General features: G+C 39.6%; 2 protein-coding genes across 3 annotated transcripts in view; one reads left to right on the top strand and one right to left on the bottom strand.

Moving 5' to 3' along the window:
• TMPRSS2 (transmembrane serine protease 2) overlaps window positions 1-5,193 on the top strand; it is a 41,829-nt gene extending 36,636 nt beyond the window's left edge. For both annotated transcript variants that reach the window (XM_048495349.1, XM_048495350.1), the window contains exons 12-14: window positions 807-949; window positions 2,863-3,015; window positions 3,831-5,193. In XM_048495349.1, the coding sequence (XP_048351306.1) occupies window positions 807-949; window positions 2,863-3,015; window positions 3,831-3,842 (308 nt within the window). In that variant the 3' untranslated portion in view covers window positions 3,843-5,193. The remainder of the gene's footprint in view (window positions 1-806; window positions 950-2,862; window positions 3,016-3,830) is intronic.
• Window positions 5,194-8,804: 3,611 nt separating this feature from the next.
• LOC125431627 (interferon-induced GTP-binding protein Mx1-like) overlaps window positions 8,805-21,852 on the bottom strand; it is a 34,362-nt gene continuing 21,314 nt past the window's right edge. Inside the window, 8 exon segments of the mRNA XM_048494610.1 lie at window positions 8,805-9,412; window positions 12,451-12,702; window positions 15,807-15,883; window positions 16,405-16,563; window positions 19,608-19,749; window positions 20,463-20,585; window positions 20,700-20,778; window positions 21,683-21,852. Of these exon segments, the coding sequence (XP_048350567.1) occupies window positions 9,182-9,412; window positions 12,451-12,702; window positions 15,807-15,883; window positions 16,405-16,563; window positions 19,608-19,749; window positions 20,463-20,585; window positions 20,700-20,778; window positions 21,683-21,852 (1,233 nt within the window). The 3' untranslated portion in view covers window positions 8,805-9,181.

Here is a 21,852-nt window from a genome sequence, read left to right as displayed (position 1 = left end):
ATACCTAACATGGCATTCAGAGCCAATGGAGCAACTCTAATTGCAAAGACTGTGGCTTTATCAAAGCTGGAGGATTTACAAGCCTATCTTTACATAAAAACACAAAAGGGAATGTGAATTTAATACTCAAAGTTGGATGCAGGTAAAATGCTTCTACCACAGCTGGTGTGATCTCCTTTCTCAGTGTGCCACAGCTCTGGTGGCCATCTTGGAATTACCGCATATGCTCGAGTATAAGCCGAGGGGGGCTTTTTCAGCATTTAAAAATGTGCTGAAAAAGTCGACTTATACTCGAGTACATACGGTAAATGAAAACATTCATAATACCTACATGAAATCTGTGAATTCCTTCCTAAATTGTTGAGCAGGGCACCCAAACAAGCTGAACTGTATTAAATTTATTGCAGTCATAGTAAAATTTTAACTAAATCAGTATAATCAATTGCCTTTGTCAAATTTAACAACTTTCCAAGCAGTTTTTTCCTTGGCGTTCAGATTAGGACAGAGACATATGGGGCAGATGTAGGTATGCATTCTAATCCACCAGAGACAAGGACACCCAGGGATTTCATGTATCACCCTTTTAAAAATTAGATTGGCATTACTTGAAACCACAGGGATCAAAACAAATAATTTACTGGATTCATATTAAAAAAGTGAAAACTTTGATAAGGTATTGCTGTTTTAATTTATTAAATTCCATTTACTGTTATGTATTTCAGTTTCATTGTGTATAGGCACTGTAGATGAGTACTTTAGCAGCTGGGATTTGAATGTACATCATCCATGTCTGTTTTAAATTTTAGGGAATACCTCAAAGGACCTCAATGCTGCGATTGTACCTCTGATAGAATCCTCTAGATGTAATGCTAGACAAGTTTATAATGGACACATTCTGCCTACTATGATTTGCGCTGGTTATCTCGAAGGAAAAGTGGATTCCTGTCAGGTAGAAACTTTATTTTAGCTGTTGCCAATCAAACACTTGGAAATTTTGTAATTGTGAAACATACTTGCATGTTTCAGATAATCAGTAACAGATTGGAAAAAGACATCTGAATGATATGTAACTACGGGGGGGGGGGGCATGAAACTTGCAGGGGAATCCCCATTTCCACCTGCCCATTGCTGAGCTACCACGAGTCAAGGTTCAGCTACTCACCTTAGTCTGGCCGCAACAGCAGCAGTTTCTGGGAGTCCCTCCAAGTCTGGAGTGGCTCCCAGCGTCTGCTGCTGCAGGACTGCTCAGCTTCTGGTCTCAATCACTGCAGCAGTGTGTTGTCTGTGCATGGTTGTACAATACTTTTTAAATTTAGAATTTTTATTTTAATTTGGGGGAAATTTAAACATTCAGATTTTCCCACAAACCTGGGATGTCTCCTGAGTTTGCAGAAAAGTCTGATTAGCATCTGTATAGCCCTGATCCATGGATTTTCCATTATCTTTTACAATAGGGTAGGCACTTAAGCTTAGGAAGTTAACAATCCTCACAGAGTTCCCATTACCTAGAAGACTGAGTCAGCTCCCTGGGCAAATCCATGGTCCCAAAATGGCTGCTCTCTGCAGAGCCTAGGCACATGCATCTGCTTCCTTCAGTGGCCCAGTTTAAAGAGACCTCCCCTTTCTGCTCTCAGGGTTTTTATCAGTTCCTTGGCTCCACCCCTCTTTCAGGGTCAGTCTGGGTTTATCTCCCCCCCCCCCCCAGGTCAGGTATCTCTTCCTGATGTTCCTCTATCATTTTTAGTCCTCCAAATCTATGATACCTGCTCAGAGCAGGGGAGGGAAAAGGGGGGGGGAGAAGGAAGGAGCCATATCCTCACACTCCACAAAAGGCTGTATCTGATGGATTGGAGTGTATAAAATACAAGTTTTGTAGGACCTTAAAGACTAAAATTTATTGTGGCATATATTTTGTGCACCAAGGCCTCCTTCATCAGATGCTCTGATTCATTAAAGCCTACTTGTACAGTTTTTAAGATATGCAAGACTTAAATGTTTTAACTACCCCAGAGTAACACTGCTTCATCCCTTCTTCTCATTTTTATGGTATAAAGTGCCATGCATGTTAATAGTGCTATTAAAATGAGAGGTAGTGTTTGTGTTGTAGTTAAACTGTTAGACTAGGACCCACTTGCCATGAAATGTAATGGGAAACATTGGGGCCATTATTCTTCCTCAGACATCCCTCTTCAGGATGATTGTGAGGATAAAACAGAGAAAGGGAGAACCATACATGTTGCCCTGAGCTCCTTGAAGGAAGAGAGGGATAAAGATGCACTAAATAGGGGGTCCTCATGGTGGTGTCCATGATTATCATGGTGCCCACTGAAACCTTTCCTTATGCCCATCAATTTGGATGGGGCCAGGTGAGACACTTGATCCACAGGGGTTCTGATTTGTCACTGGATATGTAACTGGCTGGACAGATTAAAATAACATTGTTTTCTTGGCAGCTACAACCACCACCTTGGTATTGTTCTCTCTCTTCCTTCCCGGTATATTTTTCAAATTATTCTTCTTCCTTCTCTAGTAGCCATTTTGTGGTTGAACCTATAACCCTGTGTCAGAATTCCAAAGATGCCCTCAAGCTCAGAAAGGTTGGGGATCCTTGCATAATAACAAATAAAGTCTTCAGGCTGCTGCAAATTGAATTAGAAGGATCCTCTCAATTTTCAGGCATGTGTTCTTTGATCCAAGTTTAGTGCCATCTTCATAGTTGTACCATGCCAACTTTCTGTGAAAGATGAATTTTATTTGATAACTATCTTAATCATATCTACAATTGAAAAGTTATTGAAATTGTTATTTCTATAAATTAAGTGAGAAGGTCACAATAAATGTATTACTATGTTTTTATTTTAGGGCGACAGTGGTGGTCCATTGGTAACTGAGAAAAATGCCCTTTGGTGGTTAGTAGGTGACACAAGTTGGGGAACAGGCTGTGCGAGTGTAAATAAACCTGGAGTTTATGGTAATATGACTCAGTTCACAGACTGGATTTACAGAAATATGCAAGTAAGTTTTTCTTCAGAACTTCCTAGCCATTCCCAGCAGTACTTGTTTCCCTGTACCTCTTGCTCACCTTGCTTTGTCACTTCATTTTTGTCTGTGTGGAGGAAGAGAATTATTTCCTAGAATATACTTTGACTTCTAACCACAGCCACCTCTTTAATATTTTTCACCTGAAGAAGTCAATAGATGGTAGCTGTAGATGTGGTATTGTGTGTCATGATACTGGGGAAAGGAGACAAGAGGAATATGGAAAGGAGCAACCAATCCCCCACCCCTAAATAAGTTGGTGGGAAGAGGGATGCAAGAATAAAGGCAATTTACGAGGTGCATTGCCCATTGCTTTCTACCCCAGAATCAAGTTTGTATACTTCTGATACTCTTGCTTCTTCTTGCATGATGAAGACCAATGTGATTTAATGGATTAAGTTATTATTTGAAGTTGATTATTTTGAAACAGTTCCTGTATGTGTGGATAACAAATTGTGAAGCATTTCACTTTGCTGGCTATTAGCTTTAATTGATGATAGGTTACCATGTTCCAGAAGTTTATAGTTCTATAACATAATTTACATTCTTATATTTTTTAAAATCTAATTTAGTATCCAGGGAGAGAAAGAGAAGCTGAGTTAAAATCTCCTAATCTTGACAAAAGTTGGTTGATATTGTTTTTTTCTTCTTTAATTCTGCCCTGGATGTTAAAAATGTTCAGTTGACTTCAGTGGATACCCAGTTAACTAATGATATAAATGGTCTCTCTGAAAACAAACTTACTTTTCTTGGACTGGCAGTGCTGAAACTGTTTTCTGTTTTACTAATAGGCAAACACATGATGATGGTCTGCCCTGCATCCCTTCCATGAATGAAGAATCTTTTTCACTAGTGATGGATCTTTGTAATTCATTTTAATAAATACCTTTTAAAAAGAATTCTAAGTCATCAGGTTGGCTGGTAGCATTTGCACTGACATCCAGCTTAATAAAGGTTTAATGAAAACCTCTCTACTTAATGTGATGCCTATCAGCCCTTTACTCAAACTTATTATTGAACTTTCATTTCTTAGAATTGCCAGTCAGGTTTTTTAAATTCTAAATTATAATAAACAATTTTGTAAATTGCAGTTTTCTATAAATGTATCAAGAATGTTACTTGTTTTCTTCATGTTATTTAATGTTGTATATCCATAACACAAGTGTCTGGGCTGGTGGCTAGTCCAGGATTTCAGGGGTGGTGTGAAAAACCACATGGATAAGATGGCAGACGATTTTTCTCCAAAGTACCATTGAGAGAAGGAAAATTCTTCAGATATATATGTTCAAGTATTTAAAATTCCTCATGCTCATTATGGGTGTGGTGCTGCTTCTGAGATCATGTGTGTGTGTGTGTGTGTGTGTGGATATATATATATATATATATATATATATATATATATATATATATCCATTTTGATATATATATATATCCATTTTGAATGGAACTTCCCCTTCTGTGATGTTAAAAATAACCAATTAGTGTGACTTCCAAAATAGTGAAGACCGTGAACTCTGATTTGTGCTGTTGTTGAACAAGGCATTCCAGAATTGTGTGCCTGCATGAGTAACTTCCTTAGCATTCAAAAGGCTGGAATAATGGTTGTTTTGGCTTGCGTTCGATGCATCTGCAGGCAAAGAAAGCAGCAAATAATGAAGAATTGATGGCTTGTCAACTGCTTATGAAAGTAATACCCATTTAATCATGTAACTACCTCATTTTATAAACGTATTTGTGCTGAGCAAATCTTGTTTTTTAACTGATTCATTTATATAAGGTTTTTTAAATGAAGGCAGAAATTAACTTGTTACCACAGACCTAGACAATCTGATTAGCACAATAATAATAAACCTGTTGAACTAGGCTTTGCTTTGAATGTGATGGACTGAAACAACAGTGCTGCTACTGACATGTACTTCAGTGTTCCTGCTGTGGGAAGACTTCAACTTTTGCTGATATAATATGTACTCAAGTGCCATTGAAATGATAACTTATTTTAAAGTAGACAGAGTAATTGAATTTAAGGCGAACCTATACAAATGATGCATAATTGTTAGAGGGGTTTTGCTGTTATTTTAAGTAGCGAGTGTTTGTGCTACAGCATTTGGAACAGAATTGTATCTTGCATTCAAATAAACTTTTTTGCTAATTTTTCTTTCTGGTTAATTTGCATTCTTGAACATGGCTTGTTGTGAAAGCAGATGTTTGGTAAAGGTAAAAGTCGTCCCCTGTGCAAGTACTGAATCATTACTGATCCATGGGGTGATGTCAAATCATGATGTTTATAGGCAGATTATATTTATGGAGTGGTTTGCCATTGCCTTTTCCAGTCATCTACATATTACTCCCCAGCAAGTTGAGTAATCATTTTACTAACCTTGGAAGAATGGAAGGCTGAGTAACCCACCTGAAACCAACTTTCGTTGGAATTGAACTCAGGTTGTGAACAGAGCTGTGACTGCATTTTACTACCTGCATCACGAGGCTTATCAGACATCTGTTTTGTAGTTGCAATTGCTATGCACACCTTGTTCACCAAAAATGCCACAATCGAGGGCTCTTCCCTGCACAATCACTATATTCTGCAGCAAACTGTAGGCTATTCACAATTGAAAACTGACCTGAAATCCTAATTATTATTGTACTATATATGAAATTACTTTGTAGTAAGCTGCATTGTAGAATGTCTCTCGGATCTTGTACAATGCGTTAATGGGGTGGGGTGGGGGAACAGAAGTCTCCAGCATTGTTATACATCCTTGGAAATGCCTGGGGTGAGGAGAGCTACAGTAAACCCTGACATAACTGGAGCTGATACTGAGTATTATGTATAGGAATATACTTGAAAATAATTCCAGATCAGTAGCCATGCTGGTCTGTAACAGCTGAATGAAGCTGGAATCCAGTGGCATTTTGAAGACCAACAATTTGATTCAATATAAACATTCATGAGTCAGGAATCTACTTCATCAGATGCATAGGGGTGTAAATCTATCAGGCCAATTACATACACAACCAACTAGAGTGAGAATGATGAATGTTACAAAGGGATGAAGGTTCAAAACAAGATCCAGTTCAAAGAGCAATCAATTCACTCAGCATGGGTGCAAGATGCCCCCAGTTATTGTTAGATAGGCAAAATATAAAACCTACTGCAGGATGAAATGAAATAAGCTGGTGCAATAAGAATTTACACCTGAATGAGGTGTAAATATAAGACATTTGCAACAGATTTATGTTCCAAAGCAGTCCAGCCGGTTTTTGAGCAGAACCAGGTAGACATATGATAACATTCAAATTCAAAGTGTGCAAATTGGATCTAGATACATCTAGTTCTCAGCATGACTCCATCTGTGGAAAAGTCCCAAATTTTCAGAAATATCTAATACTTGAGATAATTCTACCAATAATAGAAGCAGCCGCCCTCTCAGCAAGGATTTTACCTGCATACAAATGGAGGGACAATCAAATTCCAACAAAACATGACTGAATTTGAAAGTCACAGAATATGCAGATTGCAAGACTGACAGTGTTTATAACAGACAAGAACATGGACAATTTCCTTAAAGATTGAAAATCCTTTGTAGACTACTTATTGAAAACATATACAAATAGAAAAATAATGGCAGAATTCGAGATTTAAATGAAAACAGGGTATTGGACTAAAGTAGTTTCATAAGAACAGCTAAAAGTGAAAAAATGCAGATATTAACCAGAAACATGGAACTAGATTCGCATTTGGATCAATAGTGCGGTAGCTGGAACTCACCATATATATGGTTAGGTGTGTGGTTTTTTTTCTTTTATTATTATTATTGGGGGTGGGGAGGGGAGACCAGATTTGAATTTTTTCTTTCTCTGTAAATGTTTATATGCGTAAAATAAATAAAACTTTCACACACAAAAAAGAGAAATGGATGTCCTCTGAGATCTCAGTAACTATTGTGGTGGATGGCTGGGTAACCATAACAATATTATTTGCTAGCCTTCAAGATTGGCTGCTGTCGTTATGGGGGAGCAGGCAGTGACATAGTACCAATGGGGTGAAGTAGACACATGGAAATTAAGGGTCTTTTTGCCACATTAACCACTAAACTGCTACTCTGCACTATGGGTCTCATTTGGTGTCCATTTTATATTGGCAATTGCTATTCACACCTTTTCCACCAAAAAAGGTCAGAATCAAGGGTTCTCCCTACACAATAATTGTGTTTGCAGCAAACTGCAGGTTATTCATGAATGGAAAATTGTCAAAACATTGAGAAGGCTATTCGTTTCATTAATCAATCTCTACAGGTTAACTGCCCTCTGACTGAAGAGAAAACTGCTTATTTATTCCAGTTGTCAAATGTATCTTTGTATCCCAGTGAAAGATCACTCATTTTATCTTTAAGATTTTTATTTAGTATTTGTCTAATCACACTTGAAATGATTAAATATAAAAGAATAACAATGATACAAAAATACTTCCATATGTAAATGCAACTGGAAACAGAAATACACAACATGCCTTATTCTATCTAAGGTTAAAAGTGGTTTCACACAACCCACATCTAAGAGATTCAGGAGTGTTTGGGGTGGCTACATCATATAGGAACAATTAATGAAACATGACTTTATTGAAGCCAATTAATTCATCTTTGATTCTATGATGTAAGAATTTCTGAACTTAGAATCAGTATTCTAATAATAGTACTGCAACCCAGAGATCTGCTTGTTCCCAGCTTTGCTAAACTTATTTCTGGGCAAGTCTCTAACAATTCACAATTATCTTTTCAAGGATGTAACAATGACATTTTGTTAAAATGATAAAAATAAATTTTCAAGTCTGCTTTGTTTCGTCATATAATATTAACAATCTTGAATCTGTGGCGTATTTGTGGCTAAGAATGGATGCTAAACCTGCTTGTACTAGGCTTCCCTCTTGTACAAGCCTATTGTAGGAGCAGAGATTTCTCAGGTATATGAACTACAAGTCATGAGGGGCTTCAAAGGTAATGAACTGAATTTGAATGAAAACTAGAAGCCAATGGACATTATGGATAATTGTTTGATTCTTTCATAACTGTTACATGCTCAAAACAGGTGGCTGCATTCTGCACCAGAGGCTTCTGAGTCACCTTTAAAGGTAGCACTAAGTACAGGATAATGCAACTCCTTTTATTTTGGTATTCCTTGTCCCTATTTTAGGGAGTTCAGACGGTAGGCACAATACTAGAACACAGGAAAGAATGCCTATTGTGACAAAAAAAAATCTAACCTCATATACTGTCTCAAACGGTGATAACTAAGCATGAAAGGGATCTTGGGGGCATGGTAGATAGTTCAGTGAAACTATGTACTCGATGTGTCAGCAGTGAAAGCAAATCCCATGCCAGTAACAATCAGGAAAGATTAAAGCATAAACCTATGGGTTATATTTTGGAATTCTGTGGACTGTTTTAGCCACCCAACCTCAAATTCAACTGGAAAAGTACAGAAAATGGCAACCAAAAGTGATCAAAGGTTCGGAGACCCTTCCCTGTTTAGAAAAAGGTAAAAGGGGGTGGGGGATGCTTGCAGGAAGTAAATACCGTGTTTCCCCAAATATAAGACAGTGTCTTATATTAATTTTTGCTCCCAAAGATGTGCTATGTCTTATTTTCAGGGCATGTCTTATTTTTCCTGTGTTCTGTTCGTCGGGCATGCTTCCAAACAAAAACTTTGCCATGTCTTACTTTCGGGCGATGCCTTATATTTCGCACTTCAGCAAAACCTCTACTATGTCTTATTTTTCGGGGATGTCTTATATTAGGGGAAACAGGGTAGTACTGTCTCAGGTGTAAAAAAAGCCCTTTTAGTTACTTCTTGAGATGAAACAAAGTTGGGAAATGTAGTAAAACAAGCAAAGGGGGAGGGGCAAGGGAAAACATACATTTGCTTTGCCCTAGGAGCCTTCTCCTTCTTGCACTGTAGGAGGGTGCAGCAGTAGTGGCAGTGCAAGGGAGCTTGGGATAGTATCTGGGGATTCTGTCTGGAGCCGGGAAAGGACTCAGTATATTTACAGTCAAAGACTAGCATGGAATTAAAAAAATGAACTTTTTAGACAAGGTCTAGTTAACATAGCTTTTCAGAAATGGTATCCTGTAATATACCTTCTATTTTAACCAGAAAATTTTGCTAGGTTGTACTGCGCTTGAGTCAGCCGATCAATTCGATCATGCAGGAGTTGCCTCTGTTCAGCGACATCTTTACGCTCCTGGAGCAAATGGCCAATTTCTTCTTTTGTCTGCAATAGCTTCAGCATTTCATTTTGTAGATTATCTCCATTTTTCTTCAGCATGTAGAACAGGATAATTAGAGGAATCTGACAGGAGAGACGTTTCCCGGCACTCTGAAATGAAAAGGTCATAAAATGCAATTTTCCACTTGCTCTATGTATGCAGCAGTGGACAGAGACACCTGACACATAGACTTGCTCCACATATATTTGCTCAAGACATAATGTGGTATCTGTTGAAGCTTTTAATATATTTCCTTAGACCTAAACAGATCATTTTAGTTAAGGCCTCAAAAAAAGACAATAAATTGGTAGCAGCTGCTACTTGAAATATTGTATTAATATAATATGCTTGAATCATGCTGGGTGTTTGAGTCTTCCCCAGACCACTCACCCTCCTCCTTATCAGATCCCATAGGAATGGAAGACCTGATAAAGGGCCTTTCCCCACTCCCTTCCATCCCCCCTATGCCGCGCGCTGCTCTCAGTGCGCGGCATCCCAGGCGCTACCAGGGTGTTCTCACGACCGCGCATCTCCCTGTGCTGGGTCGCCGTGCTACTGCTCGGAAGAGTGCTCCGGGATGTCGCTGCCAGCTAAGGGGGCGCGACAGCGGCAGTGTTGGGGCAGCTGCACTGTGGCCGCCCCTACCGTGGGGAGGGAGGAGGAACCCTGCGCTACTCTCCTCAAGTAGCGCGGGGCTTACGGTAAGTGGGGAAAGGCCCAAAGTTCTCCATGTAAAAATCCCTGTGAGGTCTTTTAGGGGGTTTCCTGAAAGGAGCTTCTGGGCTCTCCTGCCACCCTGATTGGAGGAAACAGAGGCACTCTCATCTTACAGATCGCTCTCACTACCCTCCTCAGAGACAGATGGTGCTTTTTGCCACCTGCAGCACAACTTTGTAGAGACTATTTTGAAGGCTCCCCCTGACAGAGAAGGCTTATGCAAGTTTGTGGGGAAGGCAATCATTGGTGTGTTTGTGTGTGTCTCTCTGTGTGTGAATTTCTGCCAAATGTGCCACCACCATGGCATGGGGGGGGGGGGATTTAAGGGGAACTGATCCTGGCCATCACTGATTCACTGTGGGCTTAATTCCCCCCTGTAAGGAACCTATAGCTCAAGACAACCTCCATGGAGGCAAGTTCCAGTCTAATTCAAGCCTTAGAGAAAAGGCAGGAACAGAGTTGCACTTGCCATGTTGTTTGCAACTGTGGGCTGTTGAGAAGGTGCCCAATTTTGCGATTGTGTGAAAGGGGGGTTCCGAGGTCTTGGAACCTGCTCTTGCATCTTCACTGGCCTCCAATCCTGGATGGCTCACTGCTGGGAAACACTCTGCTCCCAAAGGGCTCATAGGCAGAGGGCTCAACACAGCCAGCATCTGCAATGGCTGTATGCCCAGGGAGCTTGTCCCAGAACTGCCAGCTCACCCTCATGTTCTCAAAGGGGTCTTGAAGAGTTGCTGCTTCTGCAGCTGTAGTTATCCTCTTCAGTTCCAGGTCTGCCATTCATATAATTACTACCAGAACCAGATGCCTCTGCATGGGAGGATTTATCGTTAATGGCTAATCAGCCTGGGATGCAGGAAATCTGTTGACTCACCACAAGGTCCCTGAGAGGGGTCTGAGGTAGTGATGAACACTTGTGTGACTCCTGGGTGTTCTCTCCCTGTTGAATATGAGGAGTCTCTTAAGGCATCACTCCCAAGCCCAGAGTCCTCTGGATGGGAGGATTTTTTTCATTTTCTTTTTTTTTAATGGTCTGAGAAGACCCTCCTGGCTTCTTAGAAGACTTGTTCTCATCCATTTTGGTGGGTAAGGGACTCTAGTGTGAAAGCTCGAAGGGTTTCATTTTCCTTTCCTTTCAGCTGTAGGAGTTATAGTGATAGTGACTGTCCTGAACAGTAGGCTATTCAGTCTGGAGAGGCACAGCCCCCTTCATCCACGAGCCCTTGAAAAAAATTGTATAGTTCTGCCTGAACAAAGGAGGAGTGACCTAACCAGCCTGGATAACTATAGCCCCACTGAAGCAGAAAGCTATCTATTGTTGGAATATAATATTTGAGCCTATAAATATAGGAGTTTGTACTGATTATCTGTATCTTCTTAGAAGGTGCTTTTTTGCTGGTGACTTGCCTATCTCTGGATAAGACATTTGAATGGACTTGAGTGATTCCTTTCCTTTAATTATCTATAGTATTATTATCACTTAAATTAGTTGATGACATTCCATTAATGACATTTCATCAAAGATAAAACACAAGCAAAAATTCTCTAATAGTGTTACTTGTGTGCATGTGCAGTGCCATCAAGTCACTTGCGACTAATGGCGAGCCTATGAATCAATGTCCTCCCAAATGCCCTATTGGTAACAGATTTGCGCAGGTCTTCTAAGTTTTGGTCCATGGCTTTACTGAGTGATCCATCTAATGCTGTGTCTTCCTCTTTTCCTGCTGTCTTCAAATTCCACACATGTAAAAGGTGGAAAGGATGGGGAGCATCATTTACTAACCTGTTAGATCATTGGGAAATATTAACTTCCCACTTCTGTTCATAATATTAACAAATTTCCTACTTTTCTACTATTAAGAACATTCTAAATTGCCAAGCATGATAGTGATAGGTAAGAGTTTAGAAAAAAAGCTGTAAATAAAGGGGCGGAGACATGAAAAAATTAGGTGGAGAGAGAAATTATGGCAGACCAAGAAAGAATGCAAGCCAAATGAAAGAGAAAAGTATAAACAAGAGGGAGAGAAAATAAGGAAAAGAAAGGGAAAGGTTGTTTTATCTTCCTGCAACACGCTTACTACCACCTTGAACAGACACAACTATGGAGCTGGGAACTAGGAAAAAAAGAGGATAGATTGCTGCAGCCTGGCAATCACTGTAGAAGCCATCATCTATGCTGGCTTGTCTTGTTCCAGTGCTGACTTGGTTGAGGGACTTTGCATGACCTTCTTAGGCAGTTTTGCTCCAGCCATGCAGAAAGGCAGACTAACTGACAGATGGAATGCTCTTTGCAGCGTTCAAAACTTCTCCACAACCAGAACTGCATTAAAAATAAAATGTTTGTTGGACAGAATGTAAAATTGCTACGTATATTCAAAAAGCATCATTAACATAGAACTCTCACCTTCGGTAGGGAATAGGAATTACTTACATTGAAATATGCTTCCAAATGATAAGCCATTTCTTTGACTGAAGCAAACTTTTCAGGGTTTTGAAAATTGAAGCTCAGAGGACTGATCTTTAAAGGGTTTTTTTCTTCTTCAGCTGTTTGTTCCCGTACTGAATTTAAGTCTTGACTGTAGATGTGGTCCTGGCAGTATAAAAACTGTTCCATTGCAAACTGGGTTCGCGCTGTACATTCAGCTTCCTTTAATTGTTGCTCTTTAATATCTTCAATTCTATTCTGTGATGAGCAGCAACAACAAAGTAAAAAGTATAAACAAGCAGAATTATATTTGGTTATTCCACAGTGACCAAATCCACTTACTCTGCAAGTGGATATCCCGGGGGACCCAAAGTAGTTCCTGTGGGTGCTATGATGCCCACCAACATGTTTCCTGGTGCACACCAAAGGCTTGAAAACAGTGAGCAGGGCCAGGTGGAGCATTTGCCAAGAAGGGCTTCTGATTGCCCACTGGCTATTTGATTGCATGCGCAGATTTTTTAACATACTGCATGGAAACAGCTGCCACCACAGTACAACAATCTGTACTGTCAGACTAAAAATACACTGCAGCAGTTTTCTGGCTGGCTCTGCCTTCTGTGCCATCCATCCATCCGTCCGTCCGTCCGTCCGTCCATCCATCCATCCATCCGAGGCGTATCGAGGGGAAATGGCACCTGGAGACAACTCCTTCTCTGGGCGTCCCCACCCCTGTGCTTCCTTGGCTTTGGGGTAGGGAACCCTACCCCGAGCCCTGCCCTATGGCCTCCATGCTGGTCAGCTTCCCCAAAAGCCAGCCTGCATGGAGGCGGGAGTGGGGCTAGAGGGTGGGGCCATGCTCCAGAGCCCTGCCCCCAGTATCTCTGCAGTCCAGCTTGCCAAAAAGTCAGCCTGCAGGGACAAAACAGATACCCAATTGCACAAATCACTCCACATTGTGCCACAGAGAGAAACACATCTTACCATGGCATTCCTCTGAAGATGTCAACCTTAGATATAGGTGAAACATTGGAAGCTAAAACTTTCAGACCATGATCATACAGTCCAGAAAGACCACAATAGCAAGTGGATTCGGGCCATGAAAGCCTTTAACAATATATACAGTATCATGTTTATTAAATTTATCTGTTCTTTGAAAATTTCTCTCTCGGTTAATTATATGTTAGTCAATAATATAATATATTAATCTTGTCAATAGGGTAGTATACCACATGTTATTAAACCATTCTTTTTCAGAAGGAGGTGCTGTTTTTTTTACCATTCTTGCCTTTGAGGGAAAACAATTGCGCTCTGTTTCACACTAAGGGACCCTTGAGCTGGATATGTGTATGCAACTTTGCTTATTTATATGGCTCTGCTTTACATTTATTTTGCTTTTTAATGACTGATGGGAAGGAACAAGAAACTGTCCAGGATATCCTTAACATCGGGGCATCCATTAACACAATTTTTTCAGCAAGGGAATTTTACAGGGGGCCTGAAGTTGTGAAATAGAAATGTGGTTGTAATTGTTTCCACCTCAGTTGGGAAAATGTTCTTCTTTCCTCCTACAATAGCTTAACAAAGCTAAAAGGCTGTGTTATTACCAGTACTATTTATGAACCGATTCTGTACTTATCTCATATACATTCAACTTTCACACAGAATTGCTAGATTGTGTTTTTCATTTTCCATGGCCCTTTGGTCTCATTGTTTGCAAATCTCTCTCTTTCACTCACTCATAATTATATATCTACTTCTGTACAAGGATCTAATATGTGGATCAACAAATCCAGCTTTTAAGGGGGGGAAATCCCCTTATATATTTTAGGCATATTTAGCTTCCAAGAAAAAGACTGTCCACCAAATAATTCTACTAAAAGATTTCTATTTCCCCACTTATCTTTCTGCCCACCACCCTTATTTTTACTTGCTCCATTTTCAATTTCCCTTTTCACCTTTCTTTCCAAATGCAAGCACCAAGTTGGCACCTTTTGAATAATCAGAATACATTGTTGCTGAATGGGATGGAGAAGGAGATAGAGCTGCAAATCTTTTTTTAAAATTACAAATCTCTAGCTAGCCCTTTAAGATGTGGATTTCACCCTCTCACTGTGATATTCCTGCTTGTCTAGTTGCCATATGTCCAGGAGAAAAATGTCCTGTCCCTTTAATAGCATTTTAATGTGTGGAAATTGGCATAAATGACACTGTCTGGCATTTGTAGACCAAACTGATGTTAATGGGGTTGCTAGAGACTTGTCATGAAGCTGGGAAAGAATAAAACAGCAGTCATTATCTAAACACCAGGATTGAAATTTGAAGAAGCATCACTCACCAGGAATAGCAGATAAACAGATCAATAGCACAAGAAAAGCAGGACCAGCTTAAAAGAAACAAACAAAACAAAAAACAAAAACAAAACACACCAGATTCAGAGTATTTAAGGCAGCACAGGTGTCCATGAGCGCAAAAAATAGTAGAACAATGCACACACAGACTTTTAATTAGGCTTTCCAGATAAGCCCTTGGTGGTCAGTAGCAATGATCTAGTGCTTTTGGGTTCCGGTGGTAAATGCTGATAGCTGGGCTAGTTCCTTTGGCTGAAGTATTGTAAGGTGAACCTCATAAAGATGATTTTAGAGGCCTCTCTGCTAAGCCGGAACCTACAGAGTTAAGAGCCCTGACCGCAAACTGCTTGCCTTGTAAAAAACAAAATAAGCTGTATCCTGTACTCGAGGTGTACTTGTCAAAACCACCAAGGTTTCTCTTAGAAATACTCTTTGATATTGTGTTCTTGTGATTCTCAGAAAAGCCACCTGCCACTCTTCTCCTCCTGACCCCCTCCCCAGGGAGCTTTGCTTCATGGTTATCTGTGACATGTAACTATCTCAAACTATAGCTGGAGCCAACAAACTGGTCGCCAACCATGTATACCGGAACGCATCCAAATTTAGACAAGGCTTAGACAAGAAGAAGGAGGAGGTAAAATACTAATTAGCCAATCATTAATTCAATGCTGCTTGTTGACGTATCATTATAAAAATGAATGTATTGCTAGCAAAATTCGTCCTGGACCCAGCTAGGCCTAACTGTTAAGAGCTCTGGTAATAAACTTTCACTGATTTTTCAACCATTTGCCTTTTTGCAACTGAATCGCGTGGTCTTGTGACTGACACTCAAGGGGCAGAGTTGTCAGTATTTGTTAATGATTTGAAAGGATGTGCACAGAAACCTGGACCAATGTGAAAGAGTGAGTGAGGTGCAACTAATACAAGCACAAGCTAGAAAATTCAGACCAGGTAAGACAGGTTTCTTCTAGCTAGAGGAAGCCTTGCCCTGGGAGAGTGTGATCTACAGCTCACCTTAGCAGCTCTGTAAAGATTGCGAAAATCTGCAAAATGGTCTTTAGCAGTCTTTGTAAAATCTTGTCGTATCATTTCTGAGGGGAAAAAATACATAACAATCAGAATTAGAGCATAATAACAAGGCCTTGCAAGGCTACGTCTCTGGTCTCTGTTCAACCCTACATCTAAAAGTAGCAGCACTCATCTTCACATCTTTTGATTGTCCTGTGATGGATGAAAATTAAGATCTTAATCATAAATGAAATAGGCAATGATCCTAGATGGTCTGTGGAATTTCCGCCCTGTTGCTATATAGACACTGTACTGAGAATTTTGTGTTTACATAGGCCTTAGATTAGTTTGTGCATTCCATGTTTGATGTTGGCTGCTGGCTTTTAAGGACTTCAGAATGTTGATTTTAATATACACTGTACTGTGATTGGTTTTGCAATCTTAATGAGTTATGTTTTTATTATATGCCACTTCAAGAGCCTATAGTTGAGAGGCAGGATAGAAACAGACAAATAAAGATATATTCTGAAGCTATCTATCTTTTTAATACTCAAGCTAAAAAAAATCTTCATATTAAGCAGAGGCCTGTTAATAAATGACTTGCCTGTCACTTTCTTTAACATTTCAATTGCTGGTGCTTCTAGTTCTATGATCTGCTGCTTGATGATAGTCTCAAATGTTTTGTAACTGATAAATCCAGGAAGTTCTCGCCCACGATACTGCTGTTCAAATCTCCATATCTCATCAAAGAAGCCTTTTTGTGCTATGGAATGAAAACAAAATCACTCTATTATTTATACATTATCAAATTATTGTTGGTGATATATGCATCTATTAATAAGTGTGGCCCTTTGCAAAAGAAAGAGGCAGAGGCAGAGTTAAACAGGGGGAAGAGATGCATTTATTCCAGTTAAAAGTACTTACAGAATACCACAACAGTGGGAATTTCATGGTACAGATGAGCTTTAAAGAAAGCAAGCATATTCTCTTCATACACAGTAAATTTAGTATTATTAAGTAAGGTTTTGAATACTGGACACTATATCCAGCAGATTCTTTTGAAACTTCAATCTATCCTTTCACAAGAACCCTAATTATTAAGGCCATGCAGCTGAAAGAATAGAGCCCACTGCACTATGTCAAAATTCGGATCCTGTTGTTTGTATGCTCTCTGTTTTTCAAAAGGATTGGAAGTGCAAGATTGTTTCTTACCAGCCTAGCAACTCATACTCAGAATTCTTAGGGGAAGGAGCCTAAGGAATCAAGGCCACCAGTTGAGGAGGACCAGTGGGACCAGGAGGGGCCTGAAATGGCAAATGCACCACTGGACAATGTGCCAGAGGCCACCCATTGGAACCTGCAAGAGAGACCTCACTGCCAGCCCCTGAGACAGCCACCATGCCTCCACTGCACAGATCTCAACCTGGACCCATAGCCTTTGAGGACCTGTCCCTGATATGCAGAAACAGCCGCAACAGAAGACCTGGACCAGTGGCTCAAATGAGGTAAAGTTCCAGACTAGCTTTGCACAACCCCATTCCACGGCCGAACAGTGAAACCAATATTCTTAGCAAGTTCCTGACCAGAGTACAGCATAGCTACAGGAGCGTAACACCTGCCACCAGCATATTTAATCTGAGACTTGGAAAGACTGCCTGACTGGATCAAGGGGTCCACCAAGTGTAAGCTTTTTCTCTAACTTTCCTGTGCCTGTTGCTGCTCCCAATCTTGGAAAATGGCAGGCTCATGTGGGTGGAATCCTGTGTGTGTGAAACGATCCAGCCCAGTGAGTAGTCAGTGACAGTCTATTTGTACCAGCAAGAACTAAAGAGAATTCAAATCATACTCTGAAACCATAATTAGCTTAAATATCTGTGTCTTAGTTAGGCTTCTCCTTTGGCTGTCAGGAGGTCTGTACTAATAATCTGCCCTTTAAAACTAGCCTGTATATAAATGAACAAATTTCCTTTGTTATGCAACTCCTACTGCACTGATCTCCATGTTATCATTAACCAAAAAACTTGCCTCACTGCAGCAAACGCAAAGCCTTTACACTTGCTACCCTAAGAACAGCTTTTAACTGATGGGGCACCTAATTTTACCACAAAAAACTGGGAAAACTTATTGACTTGAGTATAAGTCGAGGGTGGGAAATGCAGCTGCTAGTAAATTTCAAAAATAAAAATAGTTACCAATAAAATTACATTAATTGAGGCATCAGTAGGTTAAATGTTTTTGAATATGTATTTCAAAGAAAAACAGTAAACTAGCTCTGTAAGTGGAAAAGGGAGTCAACAAAAACAATATGGTCTCAACAATAATTTTAAAAGTACAAAAACCTTAGCTCAACCAGCAACCAAGCTAAAAACACGTAGAGTGTAAAAAATCCTTCAAATTTTTTGGTCAGGGGAGGAAATGTTTCTATGTTGTAAGAAAATTCAACATTTCTCAGGCATCTTAGGGAGACTCCTCCTGATGATACATTCCCAGGTTTGGTGAAGTTTGGTTCAGGGGGGTCCAAAGCTATGGACTCTCAAAAAATGTAGCCCCATCTACCATTAGTTCCCATTGGAAACAATGGGGATTGGCACCCCCCCTTTGGGGATCCATAACTTAGGACCCCCTAAACCAAATATCACTAAACCTGGCTCCAATGGCAAGAGATTATTCCATTGATACCTTGCAGGTCTTATGAAGTTTGTCTCAAGAGGTCCAAAGTTAAGTGGACCCTCAAAATGTGAGTCTCTATCTACTATTAGCTCCCATTGGAAACAATGGGTGCACCCTCTTTGGGGGTCCATAACTTTGGACCCCCTGAACCAAACTTTACCAAACTTGGGTGGTATCATCAGGAGTATCACCTGATGATATCCTGAAATTTTGGTGTCACTAGCCTAAAAACTGCGCCCCCAGTAGCTTGGACAAAATAAAAAAACTCCTAAAATATTTTTTTTAAAATAATAATTCCCACCTGTATAAGTTTTAGGGGGCTTTTTCAGCACAAAAATGTGCTGAAAAACTCAACATACACAAGTATATACGGTTATTACAATTTTTTCAGAGAATCCTTTATATTTCCTTTTTGATTGTTTTCTGGATTGGCCTTCTGCTTGCTATGGTAATTAAATGCTTAGAATCTCCAAAATCATTTTACTTTAGTTTTTAACTAATGCATTATATTTGTTACAACTATGAAACTAAATTTACATTTCAGAATCCATTTTTTTTATTTTCCAGTATAGAAGCTCTTAAACTTGTTAAAGATTATCATGTATCGAATACTAAAATGGGCCATAGAGTGCGCATCAAAATCAATACACTGGGTCAAGGACAGATGGGGACAATTCTTCTACAAACCTGGCAAAAGCCCCCACTTTGCAGAAAAGAATGAAATATAAACAAAACAGACACTGAAAGGTTAGAAATGCCGGTAACTTTAAGAAAAGAATGCCTACTGAAATCTCAGAAGTTTACATTTTGCGATCTTAGTGGCCATTTTGGGAGTTGCTAGGTAACCACAAAACTGTCAGAGAGTAGAGGTGCACTGAGAGGCCAAACAGACCCTCCCTTGATGGAAGAAGAACTTGCCTGAGCCAGGCATGGTGGCAACTACTGTACGACTTCAGGCAACTTACTACCACTTGTGCAACTTGGCTGGGTTTTGCAAAGACTGCTGCATAACTCGTTAAGTCAATTTGCTGCTATGCAACTTGTGTAGTTAGCTGAGCCTTGTACCACCACCCAATTCACCTATGCAGTGCCCTAATATGCCACAAATTGCCTGCATACCAGCTGCTCCATACTTACTCTTTCTTGCACTCTCATGAAGTTTTTTCCCCCATTCCTGAAATTCTTTACGAATTTTGGTGAACAGTCTGGTATCATTTTCAGACAATGCTTCTTCCCCTTGTGTTGAATTTGTGATATCTTGATTGAATAGCTTGATTTTCTACAAAGGCAAAGGGTAAAAACAAAACATAGTTCAATGCAGCTGCTGATGACAGATTAGCTGTGTTTGTTGTCAGTTTCTTCCAGCAGTGCTAGTAATTTTCATTACAGAGCACAGTTAGTTCAAAGCTTCATAATTTCACCTAGCAGACATCTGTTCAACCCATCCTCCCAGGACCAAAGAGCTAGAAGCTTCTTTCTTTCTATATCTAGAATTTACTTGAAACAAAAACTGGCCACTCAAGCAATGGAGATCCTGAAGGGATGGCGGCGATCACATTAATTTTAGGGGCATCTGTATATTCAGGAGAACAAAGGTCAGTTCAGCATGTCTATTTGTGGATTCCAGAAAACAATTCATAAACAGCTAAAGTGTTAACTTTATTACAATTATTCCTGTAGGTAGAAGACTGTAGAATTTTGTGCTGCACTGAGTTTTTCAACTGACAAAATGGAAAATTAGGTCAATGTTAGGTTTATGAAGCATTAGAGACTAAAATGTGGAACACTTCTTTTATCTAATATCCTATTACCTTCTATGTCAAATTAATTAACAGTTCTAGATTTTTCCAACATCAACAGGCAGTGACTCAGTAAAAGACATACAGTGCAGTCATAAACAGAGCTATACTCTTCTAAGACCAACATAGTTAGTGGGCTTAGAAGGTTAGGATTGTTCTGATGAGTCATTAAAATTTACATGCCAGTACTTACATTTATTAAAAAATTGAGTTTTTCACTTTCGGTGCTCGGCGTATCTTTTCCACATTTCAGCAAATCATGATTTGCTTTTTGGAGCTGTGTGTTTATTTGCTCTTCTAAAGTGGGTAAAGATTTCTAAGAGGGAAAGTAAAAGATTTGGTCTTGAGTAAAAGCTGACCATTTGGTTTGTTGAGTCATTTGGTAAAGCACTGATGACAAAGTACTGACAATCGTTATTTGCTAACTTACATTAATGTGCTCCACAAGTTCACTTGTAAGTTTCTCAGCCAGTAAGGGAATTGTGGCTCTTTTTTCATCCAAAAGTATTCTGTGGGGGAAACCAGAAAAATGTTCCTTAGTACATATGAAAATGATACTTTCGGTAAATATCCAGTGGCCTAGTTAGGTTGTTGCAGGCTTGTCAAAAGATGCATTCCCTTGCGCAGGCTACAAATCTGTACCAATGCACATGCAACATTATAGTGCAGAAAATTCTCAGCTAATACCATGTAAAAGTGAAATTGATTTTGATTTATAATCTCTTAACCTAGCATCTTAGCTGTGGCTTGAGCAATTGTATTAAGAATTTTCAAGGCAAAGTGAAAAGCACTCAAACATATAAAGATTGGATTTTTTAAATTTTCTGCAGGAAAAGTATCTTTCACTTAAATATGAATCATTGTGAGATTAAAGCAATCCCATACCAGATAGGAGTTCTGTTTTTTGTGTGTGTTCATGTGCATGCACACACAGACAGGTGGACAAATATTGCACGTGACCAGCCCAGGAACTGGAGTTGTATGCTTTTCATACCCTGTTCTAGGCTGCTCCCTTTCCTCTGCATATATTGTGGGATTTTGCATCCCTTGTTCAAATGAAGAATAATATGGGGGAGGGTGGAAACAGATGCCTCCCATTCCCTGTAATGGCTGGATCCTCTGAATGTGCAACTCCTTAACACATCTTGGGAAACAAGGAGAGAAAGGCTTCTGTTTTGCTTTGGGTATCCTTTACACATGGGCACTATACTCAATGTTTTCTACTTTAGAAACTTAGTATATCATTAAAGAGGACTTGTAAAATCAAGCACATGTTTAAAACATATGCTAATTTAGGGCCTGGATCAACTGTATACAAGCACAGAAATTCAGTCAAAATGATTAGAAAAATTCAACTGTGAAAGAAACTGCCACATAGGGGGTGGAAAACAAAGTACTCTATTTAAAAAGAACCTAAAATGTTTGTGATCCTTAAAGAATTCTCTCTCTTTCTGAATTGCAGAGGCCAAGTCCACGTTGAACTGGATATCTTGCTGTCCACGGCATTTCACAATCATATATCCCTTTTTCAGGTGGATGATCAAATTTCTCACTATATCCAATAATGCTTCCTCGAAGTTCCT

The sequence above is a fragment of the Sphaerodactylus townsendi genome, linkage group LG04, assembly GCF_021028975.2.
Source record: "Sphaerodactylus townsendi isolate TG3544 linkage group LG04, MPM_Stown_v2.3, whole genome shotgun sequence".
NCBI classification, from domain to species: domain Eukaryota; kingdom Metazoa; phylum Chordata; class Lepidosauria; order Squamata; family Sphaerodactylidae; genus Sphaerodactylus; species Sphaerodactylus townsendi.
The sequence above is the reverse complement of the archived record's forward strand: the minus strand, read 5'-3'. Positions and strand labels throughout refer to the sequence as shown.